At 46.3% G+C, this 16747-nt stretch overlaps 1 protein-coding gene across 3 annotated transcripts in view; it reads right to left on the reverse strand.

The window, feature by feature from the left end:
• CDCP1 (CUB domain containing protein 1) overlaps positions 1 to 16747 on the reverse strand; it is a 134380-nt gene that overhangs the window by 23172 nt on the left and 94461 nt on the right. For all 3 annotated transcript variants that reach the window (XM_063922418.1, XM_063922419.1, XM_063922420.1), the window contains exon 4: positions 11337 to 11684. In XM_063922418.1, the coding sequence (XP_063778488.1) occupies positions 11337 to 11684 (348 nt within the window). The remainder of the gene's footprint in view (positions 1 to 11336; positions 11685 to 16747) is intronic.

Raw genomic sequence — 16747 nt, forward strand, 5'->3', positions numbered from 1 at the left:
ATTAACTAAGAGAGAGATTTCTTTTGCTACTTGTAACTCAACTTCTTAATAGCAAAAGCCATGGCCAGAGATTGTTTACATTGTTGACACTGCCAATGGAAGCCTTTAATAATTAGAAAACAATCCCTAGTAAAACCAGAATTTATGGAGGAGGTAGGATATTTTGGGCTTCATAAATAGACCCCTTGTATCTATATACCGCTCCAAATAAGCTACAGGACATTTACCTCTGGTTTTACTCTATCAGCAAATGTTAGGCTGTCACCTGCAAAGCACGTGCAGTGTGATAAATGCTAAATTTGGAAATGGGGAGAAATTACCTTACCCAACATCATAACTTTACCAAAAATTATCTGCATGGTGCTGCCTGCCAGAACAGTGGAGACAAGATTTAGATCTGATTTCACTTGCCACTAACAGTAATAGATCCAGGGGCAAATGTATAAATCTTTAAAAAGAGATAAAGTACACAAGCTGCGCATAACCATCAGCTTTTAGCGGTCATTTATCCAGCACAGTCTTTGAAATGAAAGTAAGGGTGGGTACAAACTAGAGCAATATCGGCTTGATTTGCTTTATCGGCACAAAAAAATTATGCATATCGCCTAGTGTGTACACACTATTGCGCACTCCCACACGTGACGTCTTCCGGTTGGTTCTGCAGCATGACCAACCGGAACATATCAGTAGTGCGTATTAATGAAGTATGGAACAGTGATCGTTGCATCCTTCATTAAATCTTCCTGGTGTGCACAGCCAATCAGGCATAGTTTGGGACGATTGCCTATCGTTCAGGTGTGTAGCCCCCTTAGATGCTTATTGGCTGCTTTGGTCAATTTCTCACTCTTCATGTGTTGATACACCTCCCCTCCAGTGTTACCAGGATGTTACAATGGTTGACAAGAAAGCTACATTTAACGGTAAGTGGGGAAAATTTAAGGAAAGGGAGTGAAAGGGGGAAGGAATGTTGGATCCCTATACAAGTAAATCTTAAAATTTAAATATAATTTGCAATGGAAATATTAAAACAAAAACCTTGTACATTAGTATATTTCTGTAATATTAGGGTGCTTGGGTGTTGCAAATGACAACCAGTATGAATATCGAAAGGCAGATAAAAATAGTTCTTCCTAGGTGGCACACAATTTTAAACATAACTTTTATTATCTAATAAATATACACATACATCTAGAAAATGTGAAAAAAAATAAAAATAAAAATTATATATATTATACACACACACACACACACACACACACATATATATATATATATATATATATATATATATACACACACACACATATATATATATATATATATATATATATATATACATACACACACACATATTATATATATATATATATATATATATATATATACACACACACACACATATACACACACACACACACACACACACACACACACAGTAACATTAAGACGTGTTTATATTTCACCATGAAAGTGGGAAAAGTAATTGCATTTTCAAGGGTTGAAGTTTGATGTGTGTGGAGTAGGGTGGCCAATCCCCGAATCCTGGGATTTAGGCCTAAAATTGGCCGAGATTCAATCCCGGGATTGGAGCTTCCAATCCCAGGGATTTTGGGATTAGAAATATACGTTATGGTAAGAATTTACCGTTGATAACGTGATTTCTCTTATGTCCACAGGTATCCACAGGATAACATTGGGATATTGTCGAGTGACAGCGGCACCAACACGGCCACAAGCTTTCTGGCCTCCCAGGATGCATTGGGGCCTTCACCATATAGTCCCGCCCACTGACTCAGTCAAATCCGTTCTTTCCACAGCGATTTTAGTCAGGAACATCAGGCAGAGACCTGTTTAGGCGATAAGAACACACATGCACACCCTTCCATACAAGAAGGAAGAGGTTTTAGTGATTGTCTAGATCCTCAAATCAGATGCGTCAGGGTGGGATCCCTGTGGATACCTGTGGACATAAGAGAAATCACGTTATCAACGGTAAGTTCTTACCATAACGTATATTTCTCTGGCTGGGTCCACAGGATTATCCACAGGATAACATTGGGATTCCCAAAGCCATTTTAGTGGTGGGGACGCTCCTGATTGCACAGGAGGACCTTTCGCCCGAAGTCTGCGTCATGAGAGGCAAAAGTATCCAAGGCATAATGTCTAATGAATGTGTTTATGGAAGACCATGTGGCTGCCTTACATATCTGTTCTGCTGAAGCACCCTGTTGTGCTGCCCAATAAGGACCTACCGTAAGTGTAGAGTGTGCAGAGACATTAGCCGGAAATGGGAGATCTGCATGAGAATAAGCTTCTGATATTACCATTCGGAGCCATCTCGCCAGCGTCTGTTTACTAGCAGGCCATCCCCTTCTATGGAATCCGTAGGAGGATGAAGAGAGAATCTGTTTTCCTGATGGCACTAGTACGATCTATGTAGATTCTTAAAACTCGGACCACGTCCAGCGACGCTTCCCCCGCCGAAAGTCCCGATACCTGAAAAGCTGGGACTACAATCTCTTCATTCAGGTGAAACTTTGATACCACCTCTGGAAGATAGCTAGATCTCGTTCTGAGAACTGCTCTGTCTGGAAAAAAAACTTAGGAAAGGAGACTTACATGATAATGCTCCTAAATCTGACACTCTTCTGGCTGACGCCATTGCCAGTAAAAAAAGAACTTTAACCGTTAACCACTTAAGATCTGCTCTCTCAAGTGGTTCAAACAGAGGACCCTGGTGAAATTTAAGAACTAAATTCAAATCCCAGGGAGCTGCAGGAGGAACAAATGGAGGTTGAATATGTACTACTCCTTGAAAAAACGTACGTACATCCTGTAAATCAGCAATCTTCTGCTGAAACCATACAGTTAACGCTGAAACTTGAACCCTCAAGGAAGCAACTTTCAACCCTTTATCCAATCCTGCCTGAAGGAAATCCAAAATCCTAGCTACTTTAAAAGAGCTCGGATTGAAATTTTTTCCAGCACACCAGTGAATATAGGCTTGCCATGTTCTATGATACACACCGGCCGAAGAAGGCTTTCTTGCTCTAAGCATAGTTTGGATTACTTGTTTTGAAAAACCTTTAGCCTCTAAGATAGAGGTTTCAACAGCCACGCCGCCAAAGACAGGCAATCCAGATGACTGTGACAACAAGGACCCTGCATTAGCAGATCTGGACGTTGAGGGAGCAGGATCGGTGCTTCCATGGACATTCTCAACAGATCTGTGTACCAATGCCTTCTTGGCCAAGCTGGAGCTATTAGAATGATTGCTCCTTTTGCCTGTTTTATCTTTCTCACTACTCTGGGTAACAGAGATATTGGCGGGAACAGATATGCCAGCTGAAACCTCCATTCTACTGACAGTGCGTCTACAAGGACCGCTCCTGGGTCCCTTGTTCTCGATCCGTACCTTGGAACTTTGTTGTTTAGACGAGACGCCATAAGGTCTATCTCCGGTAGACCCCATCTGTTCACCAGTGTCTGAAACACTTCTGGGTGTAGTGCCCATTCGGTTTCCTGAATGGTGTGCCGACTGAGAAAATCCGCTTCCCAATTTAGTACACCCGGGACAAATACTGCTGACAATGCTGGGAGATGGAGTTCTGCCCATTTTAGAATGGGAGTTACTTCCTCCATCAGACTCTTGCTGCGAGTTCCTCCTTGATGATTGAGGTATGCTACTGCCGTCGCATTGTCTGAGCGGATCTGGACTGGTCTTCCTTGTAGATTGTCCTTTGCCTGAACTAAAGCCAAGTAAACGGCCCTTATCTCTAACAGATTTATCGGCAGGCGACTTTCCCTTGCGGTCCATTTTCCCTGGAACCATAGGCTTCCGAGTACCGCCCCCCCAGCCTTGCAGGCTGGCATCTGTTGTCAGGACTTACCACTCTTTTATCCAAAAGGGTCTCCCCTTGTTTAAATGGTCTGTCTGTAGCCACCACGCTAGAGACCTTTTTACGTTTACTGGAATCTTTATCATCTGATGATTTCCGTTCCATTTGGTCAGAATAAGATGCTGCAACGGTCTGGAGTGGAATTGCGCATATTCCACCATGTCGAAGGTTGATACCATCAGACCCAACAGTCGCATTGCTGCATGCACTGACATTGTCTGGGCTTGCAACGCTTCCTGAGCCATGACCTGCACCTTGACTATCTTTTTCTCTGGTAAGAGAACTTTCTGTAGGTCTGAATCCAATATGGCCCCCAAATGAACCATCCGCTGTGACGGATTCAGGGACGACTTTTCCCAATTTATGAGCCAACCGTGTCTCTGTAAACAGTTGAAGATGGCTCAACAGTAAATCTTGCGACTGTGCTAAGATTAACAGGTCGTCTAGGTATGGGAATATTCTTATCCCTTGTTTGCGCAGACAAGCTGCCATAACCACCATGATCTTGGTAAACACCCTGGGTGCTGTAGCTAGCCCGAACGGCAAAGCTTGGAACTGGAAATGTTCCTGGAGGATGGCAAACCTGAGGTAACACTGATGTGATAGTGCTATAGGCACATGTAGGTAAGCATCCCGTACATCCAGAGATACCATGTAATCTCCCGGTTCCATAGCCAACATTATGGAGCGTAACGTCTCCATGTGGAACTTCGGGATCCATATGTATTTGTTCAACATTTTCAGATTTAGAATTGGTCGGTATGACCCATTTGGTTTCTGGATTAGAAATAGGGCCCTCATTCCGAGTCGTTCGCTCTGTATTTTTCATCGCATCGCAGTGAAATTCCGCTTAGTACGCATGCGCAATATTCGCACTGCGACAAGTAATTTTACAATGGAGATAGTATTTTTACTCACGGCTTTTTCATCGCTCCGGCGATCGTAGTGTGATTGACAGGAAATGGGTGTTACTGGGCGGAAACAGGCCGTTTTATGGGCGTGCGGGAAAAAACGCTACCGTTTCCGGAAAAAACGCAGGAGTGGCCGGGGAAACGGGGGAGTGTCTGGGCGAACGCTGGGTGTGTTTGTGACGTCAAACCAGGAACGACAAGCACTGAACTGATCGCAGATGCCGAGTAAGTGTGGAGCTACTCTGAAACTGCTAAGTAGTTTGTAATCGCAATATTGCGAATACATCGTTCGCAATTTTAAGATGCTAAGATACACTCCCAGTAGGCGGCGGCTTAGCGTGAGCAACTCTGCTAAAATCGCCTTGCGAGCGATCAACTCGGAATGAGGGCCTAGATTGGAGTAAAACCCCTGTCCCCTTTGTGATGGAGGTACTGGGACAATCACACCTGACTGCAGTAATTTTTGGACTGCTTCTTGCAGGGCATTGGCCTTCGACTCTATACGAGACGGGCTGGTGAAAAAAAAAATCTTTGAGGAGGCTGGCTCCTGAATGGGAACCCATACCCCTGAGATACTACCTTCTGCACCCAAGCATCTGCTGTTGATTGTTGCCATATGTGTGCAAAAAGAAAGAGTCGGCCCCCAACCCTGGAATCCTCCAGGCGGAGGCCCGTCTCTTCAGGCTGACTGTTTCTGTTCAGGTTTGGAAGCTGGCTTTTTGCTAGCCCACTGCTTCCTACCCCTGGATTTAAACTGGGGTTGCTTAGGCTCCTCTTTAGCTTTCGCTTTGCTTTGCCAATGAAATGAGCGAAATTTTAAACCCTTGGACTTAGGGTTATAAACAGCCGGAAATCTGACCTTTTTCGATTCAGCCTCTGATTCTAGGATATCAGATAAAGGTTTTCCAAATAATATATTACCGACAAAAGGCAATGCTTCCAATTCTTTCTTGGACTCCGCATCTGGCTTCAGGTCCGTAGCCAAACTGCTCTGCGAGCGACTACTGTCAAGGCTGAAGCTTTAGAAGCAACTGTGCCTACATCAATTGCTGCTTCTTCCAAATACTGGGCAGATTGTCTTAAACAGCAAAAACGATCCTCTTGCTCCCTAGTAGGAGAAGGGATGTCATTCTCTAGTTCCTCTATCCATTCGCCCATTGCCTTTGCTACCCAGGCCGAAGCCATAGCAGGTCTTACCACTGCTTCTACTAGAGAAAAAATATTTTTCAACAGGCTCTCTACCCTTTTGTCTGTGACATCACTCAATGAGGTAGATGACAGTGGTAAAGCAGATTTATGCACTTGTCGCAGAACATGTGCATCTACTTTTCTTTTCGAACAATCCACAGCAGGAAATGGATAAGAATCCCATCTCTTAGGAATCTTATACTTTTTACTGGGCGCTGCCCAAGACTCATCCATCATTTCCGTCAGCTCATCTGACGCTGGGAATTCAGATTTCACTGATTTTGTCCGTTTAAATACAGGTGCTTTAGTTTTTAACACGGTCTTGGCTGGCTCTTCCAACGAGAGAACAGCCTTCACAGCATTAATAAGTTCAGCTACATCTTCTGAACTAAAACTCTGCGACTGATCATCATACGGAGTTGAATCTATTGTATCATCATCATCCAATGTGTCATCTTGTGTAGTCTGCCACACAGACGTATATCTGTCTTAGTCTTACCTGCCCCTTGGTTGCTTGTAGAGGCTACTGGAACCAAACCATAGGAAGGGAGCTGCATGTATGGGTTCATAGTGTAACCTAACCCTTGAGGTGGTACTACCGGAGCTAACCTGTCCGCTATTGAAGACAGAGTCTTTGCGAACATATTCCATGGTGGCTCTGTTGGTGGTTGAACCAACTCCTGTTTCTTACTTCGCTGAAAAGCGAAACAGTTTGCACACAAACCCTCATAAGTGACCAATTGATTCATATCAATTACCCCTGACTTACAAGATAAGCATGTTAGGGCTGTAGGAGTGCTTGATAAATTCTCCTCATCACTTTTGCCGCTCACAGACATGGTATTAACCTGTTATTGACTACACAATTTGTGACTGAAAATCACCCTGTGTGTCAGTATATAGAGGTGAGATCAATCTGACCACAGTGCACCTGATGAGGGTCAGAACAGGACTGACATTACACAGAAAAGTCAGCACACATACTAGCAGTCAGTCACATGTTAAAGCATTAGACATTGCCATATGAGAATACAACCTCCATAACAACTTATACATAAGTAGGAAAATCGTACTTCTGTTTTAAACTGGTTCTTTTTTTTCAACATAGCATGCAGAAAACACAGTAATATACAGTTCTCATATGCAATAGGTACTAAACATTAACAATGCATACTAAGAAGTAGAGAGAATATTTAGTACTGTATACCCTGCCTCCGTAGAGCGGGATACAGGGAGACTCACCACACTTCCATATCCAAGCAAATACGCTCGTAAGACGCTGAGTGGATTCAGACGCTACTGGTGTACACTGCCGCTCTTGATAACTGATAACGGACACGGACGCTCACCAACGGACACGGACGCTGAGCGACTTCCACGTGTATGCAGACGCTAAGGCCTGCGACTCGGTCTGGCAGGTTTATTTCCAGTGTACACAACCGCAGCGACTAAGCTGCGACCGAGTACCCTCGTGGTAGCGTCTGAGCCGGAACTGAGGTCATTTAGTTCATGAAACGAGAAACACGCAGGAACTGGCCATGAACTCGGAGGAGGGATGGCCAGGATAGCGTCTGAATCCCCCTGTTGACTTAAACTCCCAGGATCGCGGCCTTTACCTAGTCCTGGCGCCTATGATCCCCGGAGCGTAGCGCTGTCGCACTCTAGATGTTCGGCGCATCAACACACTGTTTGTAGTCTCCACCAAAATCAGTGTAGCTGTGTCCTGACCCCTCTAGTAAGAGGAAGTCCATAGACTCACCATCTCCCCATGCTCCGGGCCACAGCCTGGTTACGTCTGCTGGACCTGCTAGAACATCCGACACAGACGCCCGTCGAGACAGCACTGATACCCGAAGGTAAGCATTGTTACGACCCGGTGGGGAGTTGTTGAAGCGACTCTTTCTAGTATGCGTTTAAGACACTGTTAAGAGAAGTCGCTCAAAAAAAACAATATAGTAAGTCTTTAAAAATAAAATAATAAAAGCTTGAGGCTGCTCTCCCAGCAGCCCTGTGACCATGCGGCTTCCTGCCGCACCAAGCAAAAAACTGATTTGACTGAGTCAGTGGGCGGGACTATATGGTGAAGGCCCCAATGCATCCTGGGAGGCCAGAAAGCTTGTGGCCGTGTTGGTGCCATTTTCGCTGTCGCTCGACAATATCCCAATGTTATCCTGTGGAACCAGCCAGAGAGACGCCTTGTTTTTTCTCAGACGCTGCCCAGCTCCCTCTTCCCGGCTCCCGCTGCCCCCAGCTGTGCGCATTGTGCAGTGTGACTTGAAGTCAGAGGGCATGCTGTGCAGTTTGACGCCAGCCACCCGCGCTGCTCGGTCCGCACTCCCAGAGGATGGTCTGTAGTTCTGTGGGCTGAGCGGGTCCTGGAAGGGGGTGGGGCAATTAAGATTTTAATTTTAAAATCTTCAATCCAATCCATGGTATCCCGAATTGATCAGGTAATCCCGATTGAAAAAAAGGCCCTGGATTGGCCTCCCTAGTGTGGAGCACCAGGATGGGCATTGTGAGGTTAAGTTTAACCCTAAGCGCCACCTTCCATTGTAAATTAAGGTCCAGCCCAGTGCTCCCATCATTCTCTGTGTCCACATGTATGTAATGACATCATCACAAACACATGGACACATAGCAATTTACTAAGCAAGCATAACTTGCGCAGCTACAAGCTTGCCAGTGGCGGTTCTAGGGGCAGGCAAGCAGGGCCGTTGCCCAAGTCGAAGCGGTCTGAGGGCGCAGCCACAGTCACCATGCTGGCGCCAACTAATTTGATGGTGCCAGTCCGCTGCTAACAGCTGCTACTACTGGGTGCCGCATTGCCACCTAAGGCAGTTACTACATCTGCACGCCAGGTGGGAACCGCCATTGGTGGAAATACCTGCTCCGTCCACGTGAGAGACGGACGGGAACCATAGACCCACTGCCTCTACCAAACCTGAAGTGATTGACATGCTGCGCAACCACCCATACCGCAAGAAAACGGACAGAGTAGAACACCTCCATCACACTAGGGAGGACAGAACAACGAGTAGGGTCAGTTAGGGATAGTTCCATCACTATGCCCCTGGTCCCTGTGCACTGTGTGTGTGTGTGTGTGTGTGTGTGTGTGTGTGTGTGTGTGTGTGTGTGTGTGTGTGTAGAAGTGGCTCTATGGTGGTGTAACATGTATAAGCAGCTCTACTGTGGGGTAATGTGTATAAGCGAACCTACTGTGGTGTAACGTGTATAAGGGTCTCTGCAGTGGTCTAATATATTATATATATATATATATATATATATATATATATATATATATATATATATATATATATATATATATATATATATATATATATATATATATATATATATATATATATAGCTCTACTGTGGTGTATTATGTATAAGTGGATCTACAGTGCTGTAATGTATTGTATATAACAGGCACTACCGTGGTGTAACATGTGTAAAGGGCTCTACCATGGCATAATGAGTAAAAGGGTCTCACTGTGGTGTAACATGTATAAGGAGCTCTACTGTATGGCATTATGTGTAAAAGGGGCTCTAGTGCAGTGGCGTCACAAGGGGGGGTGTACAATTATGTGCAGCAAAAGGGCTCTTGCCACAGTGTAGGAGCAGACACTGCAGCCTACACGGTCACCAGGGGCAGACCTCCCAGACCCCAGCATGACAAAAACAGGGGTTAGCAAAGGAAACTTTCGCCCTGAACTCCACAAGGTCTAGAACTGGCCCTGTGTAGGAAATAAAACCTATAATATGCAAAATAGTCATCATGAAAACATTATAATGTGCACACACCAGCTGGCTTTGCTTTGAAGGCACATTCTTCCCTGATAATTGTTCAGATCAGCCGATGTAATGATTGTTTGGTAATCAAACCTGCCCGATCATCATGCCCATCATTCATCGGACTTCAGGCAGTGAATGGTGAATGCATCATGTATTGTATGGAGGTTCTTCAATTAGTATGCTGTCGCTCCACCCCTCACTCGTGTCACCTGTACTAGTATTCTCCTAATCACACACTGCACTCCTATCATGATCTTTTACTGAACAACACTCTATCCCAGAATGCTGCCTGGCCATAAACACAATAATACAACAATAGCATACATACAGTATCCGATGACTGCCTCTCGGTCACAAGACACTACTATATAGTGTGATGCAGAAGTCAGCCTGCCCATGCTAGGGTGACTCACCAACACAATGACCCTGGATCTGCCTCTGGTAGGGCTTCTCTAGAGCTGCACCTCCTCTCTGTCCCTTGCTCTATCAGACTTTGTTTCACTTTTTAAACCTTTACAATGTAACTCGGAACTTGCTCAGAAAATATTACTGTGCGGCCCACTTTTGTGCCCTTGGCAATTTACCCTTTAACACAAACCTAGATATGGCCCTGATAATAATAATAATAATAATAATAATAATAATAATAATAACAATTAGTATTCAATGCTTCACAACAGATGTATCCTCATACATCTAGCCTTAATATGCCATGCAACGCGAAATACCTGGAGCAAGTGAATCGACAGGTCCCATTCCCATGCCCATACCATCGGGTGTTTCTCTCTCTTCCCCCCCCCCCCCCCCCGAAAATGGAGCTGTATATATCTGTGGGGGGCAGTCTCTCTATATGAAGCAAAATGGAACATGACATGGAAAAAAACTGCAGCATCATAGCACTTAGGAGGCAGCTTTGTAATCCTCAGCAATGCAAATGCAGGAGGAGGTGCATCGTAGATGAACATAGCGACCGTAGGCTGAGTGAGCTTAAGCTTTCTAAGTCTTGCCGTCGCAGTGTGGCTTGAGAGACTAAGGTAATTGCATCTCGCGAGGCAGTCCTTGGCCCCATCACTCCCAGAAAATTGGGGCGACACCTCCCTGTTTTCCCCACATTCACCACCCCTCCCCACTAACGCCTCTTCCTGTCAATCAGGCAGAGGCATTCGCATATCTGTGACGCAATCATAGGACCCGTTCTGCACATGCGCAGAACGGGACTCAAACATCAGGGAAATGCAGTAAGGATTGCATCAGAGGTCCTTACTGAATAAGCCCCTTATTATGCAGATTCAGAGACTCATTCCCACACAGATATAAAAGTATTGCATATCAAATTAATCAGCACAGTCTCCTGGTGTGTCCTAGCCACATTGTGTCTGAGATGCATTTTTCGGCATAAAATATCTAAAAAAGACCCCTGATGCTAGCAGGCACGATTGCAGCAAAGATGTATGAGGACACATTGTACATGCAACACTAAACAAAGACCTTAAACTGATTGAACAGCTGTTAAAAACTCTAAAAATGGCATTAAGAACCTTACCTCCTTGGCTTTTCTGAATGGTGACACTGAAGTTCAAGGCGAGACCAGGTAAGCTGTTGTCTACCTCACAGTTTTGCAAGGAAAAGTTGAAGTTATTCTGTATGTTTGCATGCTGCTTGTCATCTAGTTTTAGCAGTGATCTCTTTGGAAGGTAATACTCAACATTCACCTCATTTTTCACACACTTGGGCATGGTATAATTGAGAAACTCCACACTGGCTGCATGGGCAGGAGGTAAATTGAACTTCCAAGTCACTTTTTCATTACGAGGAAAGGCATGTGGATAGTTTGCGGACAGTAGATTTACAAGGGACTCCTGCTGGAAGGTGGATTCAACAATGCCCAGCCCTGTGAAGAAATACATGCATCAGCACTGTGCCTAAGAGGTGTGCTGTCCATATGTATTATTCTGTAAATACCAATCCTGTCTAACTTTTCCATGACAATGCAACAAAGTGCCAATGCTAGTTGTGTGCAAATAGTCTACTCTTACACGGTACAAGAAATATTGCAGATCCCATCCATAAAGCAAGAACACTCTGCTCTATATACAGTATAAGGGTTGGTAATGCTTTGCCGGTGGTCAGCATACCGACTGCGGGATCTCGGCAGCGCAACAGAGCCCCTTGCGGGCTTACTGCACTCACCACACAGCAGGTTTGGTGGCTCACTGCACTTTCCACAGGTTCTATTTCCACTCCATGGGTGTCGTGGACATCCATGAGTGGGAGTAGACCCCATGTGTTGGCATTCAGTCCTGCGGCATTGTAATCGCTCGGGATTCCGGCATCAGCGTGGTGACCGCCGGGATCCGGAGTGCTGGTCACATGACCGCATCCCATATATAATCATAATCAGATACCAATACACAGGTAGTAAACATTTAAAATGGAACACTGACAAAAGGGTGTTGAACCAAAGCACGTGGCCTTTATAAGCTGTGGAGGGAAGCCTGCAAATGTCTGGAATTGTGCAGGGGGCATGTAACCCCATTCTTACACTAGCTAATCAACCAACTGATGGCAGTTGATGCTGGGGAAAACAGTTGTCCGAAGGGTCATTCCAGAAATTTCCTGCTCAAGTGCGTTCACGGGTTGAACATTATTCCGCTGTACCATTAAACAGTGGAGAGCATGGATTTGTTTCTTCTAAGAGAATCGCTTCACCCAGTCTATGCCAGGATCACAACATTGCACAACCACTGATCCCTTTGCTGCGATTTCTCTTTGAGTCAAGTTAGTCAGTAATTCTAGGCAACCAAGGCTGTCTAGCATTTTCATATATTGCTCTGAGGATATTACTTACTTCTTTCATGCCCGAGACGGGTGGTCTTCAGTTTGCCGGCTGTTGGGATCCCGGCGCACAGTATACCGGCGCTGGAATCCCGACACACTGACAACTTTTCTCCCTCTTGGGGGTTCACGACCCCCCTGGAGGGAGAATAAATAGCATGTCGCGCGTAGCGCACCACTGTGCCCGCAAGGAGCTCATTTGCGCTTGCCCAGCTTTCGGTATGCCGGCGGTCAGGATCCCGGCGCCGGTATGCTGGCCGCCAGGAGCCCGGCTGCCGGCATACCATACTACACCCGCCTGAGACACACCTGTGTGGAATCCTTTGCTTTCAGCATGTTTGATATCCATCATTTATCTAGGCATTTTCATTATCTTGTGCACTACCCAGGGTCAGATTAACAATGGGGTAGGAAGAGATGCAGCCCCAATGAAAATAGACCCACAGCAACAGTGGAGACCAATGGTGCAAGCAAGATGGTACTGGCCGGTAGACTGTACCGCCTTACTTACTGCCTTCTCAGGAGTGTGGGCCATGGGCCTGATCTTTCTTCCACAGTGCCAAAGTGGTTCCCAATTTCGCTTGAGCTTGACATAAGGAGACTGGAAGAGGACACAGACACAGAGGGAGAAGAGAGAACAATACAAGACATGGGAGCAGAGGAATGCATAGGGAGAGAGTACATTATAAAATAGAGGAGGAAGAGGATAATACAAATAATAGGGAGGAGGGGCAATCTAAAAAACATAGATGGGGGCGTAAAACAAGGCATAGAAAAGGTTGTGCATGCTACAGGACAAGCAGATGAGGGAAGGGAACAAGCAAAATACAGGATACACACAATGGGGGGGGGGGGGGGGTAGAACATAATACAGATGAGGGGGGCAGCACAATGAGGGCCATATATGTGGGGACACAGAACACAATGCGGGAGATGCAGATAGGAAGAGATAGCACTATGCAGAACATACAGATGGGGAGAAGGACGGAACAACAAAAATGAGATTTATGGTAAGAACTTACCGTTGTTAAATTTCTTTCTGCAAGGTACACTGGGCTCCACAGGAAAATACATTGGGGTGTATAGTAGGATCTTGATCCGAGGCACCAACAGGCTTAAAGCTTTGACCTTCTTCCCAGAATGCCTAGTGCCGCCTCCTCTATAACCCCGCCTCCGTTCACAGGAACTCAGTTTTTGTTAACCAGTCCAATGCAGTAGCAGGCAAACGAGATGACAACTGTTAGTAGCCACATACACCGCACTCACGACAGGAGAAAGTGTCAGCGGCTAATGCCATACCAACCCAAGGAAGCTAACTGCGTCAGGGTGGGCGCCCTGTGGAGCCCAGTGTACCTCGCAGAAAGAGATTTAACAACGGTAAGTTCTTACCATAAATCTTGTTTTCTGCTGCGGGGTGCACTGGGCTCCACAAGGATTAACATCGGGGATGTCCTAAAGCAGTTCCTTATGAGAGGGGATGCACTGTAGCAGGCACAAGAACCCGGCGTCCAAAGGAAGCATCCTGGGAGACGGAAGTATCGAAGGCATACAACCTTATGAACGTGTTCACTGAGGACCACGTAGCCGCCGTGCTCGATTGTTCAAGGGTCGCACCACGGCGGGCCGCCCAAGAAGGTTCAACCGACAGTAGAATGGGCCTTAATGGTAGCAGGAGCTGGAAGGCCAGTCTGTACATAAGCATGTGCAATCACCATTCTAATCCATCTGGCCAGGGTCTGCTTGTGAGCAGACCAGCCACGTTTGTGAAAACCAAACAGAACAAAGAGAATCTGACTTCCTGATGGAGGCAGTTTTCTACACATAGATACGGAGAACCCGTTCCACATCCAAAGACCGCTCTTTGGAAGACAATTCAGGAGAGGCAAAGGCCGGAACCACAATCTCCTGATTAAGTTGGAAAGAAGACACCACCTTAGGTAGGTACCCGGGCCGTGTTCTAAGAACCGCCCGGTCACGGTGAAAAATCAGATATGGTGACTTACAGGACAAAGCACCCAAATCAGACACCCGTCTGGTAGAGGCAATAGCTGGCAGAAACAACACCTTAAGAAAAAGCCACTTAAGGTCTGCCGATTCTAGAGGCTCAAACCGAGACCCTTGCAACGCCTCCAGAACTACCGACAAATCCCAGGGAGCCACAGGCGGGACGTAAGGAGGTTGAATCCGCAACACACCCTGAGTAAATATATGAACATCAGGTAAAGTTGCAATTTTTCTCAGGAACCAAACCGACAAGGCAGAAATATGAACCTTGATGGAGGCCAGACGAAGGCCGAAGTCCAGGCCCTGTTGTAGAAAGGCCAAAACTTTGGCTGTACTAAACTTGTAAGCGTCATGATTGTTAGATGCGCACCAAGCAAAGTAAGAATTCCAGACCCTATGATAAATACGAGCAGAAGTCGATTTCTGGGCCTTCAACATGGTTTGAATGACCGCCTCAGAAAATCCTTTGGCCCTTAAGACGGAAGCTTCAAGAGCCACGCCGTCAAAGCTAATCAAGCTAAATCCTGATATACACAGGGGCCCTGAACAAGGAGATCTGGGCGCTGCGGAAGTAGAAGGGGACGCTATATCGAGAGACCGTGAAGGTCTGAGAACCAATGCCATCTGGGCCACACTGTAGCGATCAGAAGTAGGATTCCTCCTTCTTGCTTGAACTTCGTTATTACTCTGGGCAGAAGTGACACCGGAGGGAACACATATGACAGCCGAAAGTTCCATGGAATTTCCAGTGCGTCCACGAACGCTGCTTGAGGATCCCTAGTCCTTGCTCTGAAGACCGGAACCTTGCGATTGTGTTGAGATGCCATCAGGTCCCCATCTAGAAGGCACCACTTGTCCACGAGGAGTTGAAACACTTCTGGATGGAGGCTCCACTCTCCGGCGTGTACGTCCGGACGACTGAGAAAGTCCGCTTCCCAGTTTAGGACCCCCGGAATGAACACTGCCGATATGGCTGGCAGATGGCGTTCCGCCAACTGAAGAATCCATGATACTTCTCTCAATGCCATGTGGCTTCGAGTGCCGCCTTGATGATTGATGTACGCCACCGTGGTGGCATTGTCCGACTGTACTTAAACAGGTCTGTCCTGTATTAAATGCTGGGCCAAGTTCAATGAGTTGAACACCGCCCGCAATTCCAGAATGTTTATCGGGAGGAGAGATCCTGAAGACAGTGTTGCTCCAACACCGCGCCCCAACCTCTTAGACTGGCATCAGTCTTCAGAAGGACCCAGTTGGAGATCAAGAAGGGACGACCCCTGATCAATCGTTGGTCCTGAAGCCAGCAGCTCAGTGACAGACGAACCTCCAGAGGCAAGTAAATCATTTGAGACCTGATCCAGTGAGGCCGGCCGTCCCATTTGTCAAGAATCCGCTTCTGCTGAGGGCGGGAATGGAATTGAGCGTACTCCACCATGTCGAAAGCCGACACCATGAGACCTAGCACTTGCATTGCCGAATGTATCGACACTTGCGGACGAGATAGGAAGCATTGAATCCTGTCCTGAAGCTTCAGGACTTTCTCCTGAGACAAGAACAACTGCTGATTGTGAGTGTCCAACAACTCCCCCAGGAGCACCATTCTCTGAGCAGGGACAAGGGAAAATTTCTTCCAGTTGATAAGTCACCCGTGGGCTTGCAGAAACTGGATAGTCAGATCCAGATGGCGTAGGAGAATTTCTGGGGAATTTACCAGGATCAACAAGTCGTCCAGGTACGGTAGGATCCTGACCCCTTGACGGCGGAGTACAGCCGTCATTACCACCATGACCTTGGTGAAGACTCGCGGAGCTGTGGACAAACCAAAAGGTAACGTCTGAAATTGGTAATGGAGGTTGCCAACCGCAAACCTCAGGTACTGCTGATGCGACACTGCAATAGGAATATGCAGGTAAGCATCCTGTATGTCCAGGGAGACCATATAATCCCCAGGTTCCAAGGCCAGAACAATAGAGCGAAGAGTTTCCATACGAAACTTGGAGAACCTCACAAATTTGATCAAGGACTTGAGGTTGAGAATGGGCCGGAAGGACCCATTCGGTTTCGGAACTAGGAACAGCGGTGAATAGTACCCCTTGCCTCTCTGAGCCAGAGGCA

This window comes from Pseudophryne corroboree, chromosome 5, assembly GCF_028390025.1.
Source record: "Pseudophryne corroboree isolate aPseCor3 chromosome 5, aPseCor3.hap2, whole genome shotgun sequence".
In the NCBI taxonomy this organism is placed as follows: domain Eukaryota; kingdom Metazoa; phylum Chordata; class Amphibia; order Anura; family Myobatrachidae; genus Pseudophryne; species Pseudophryne corroboree.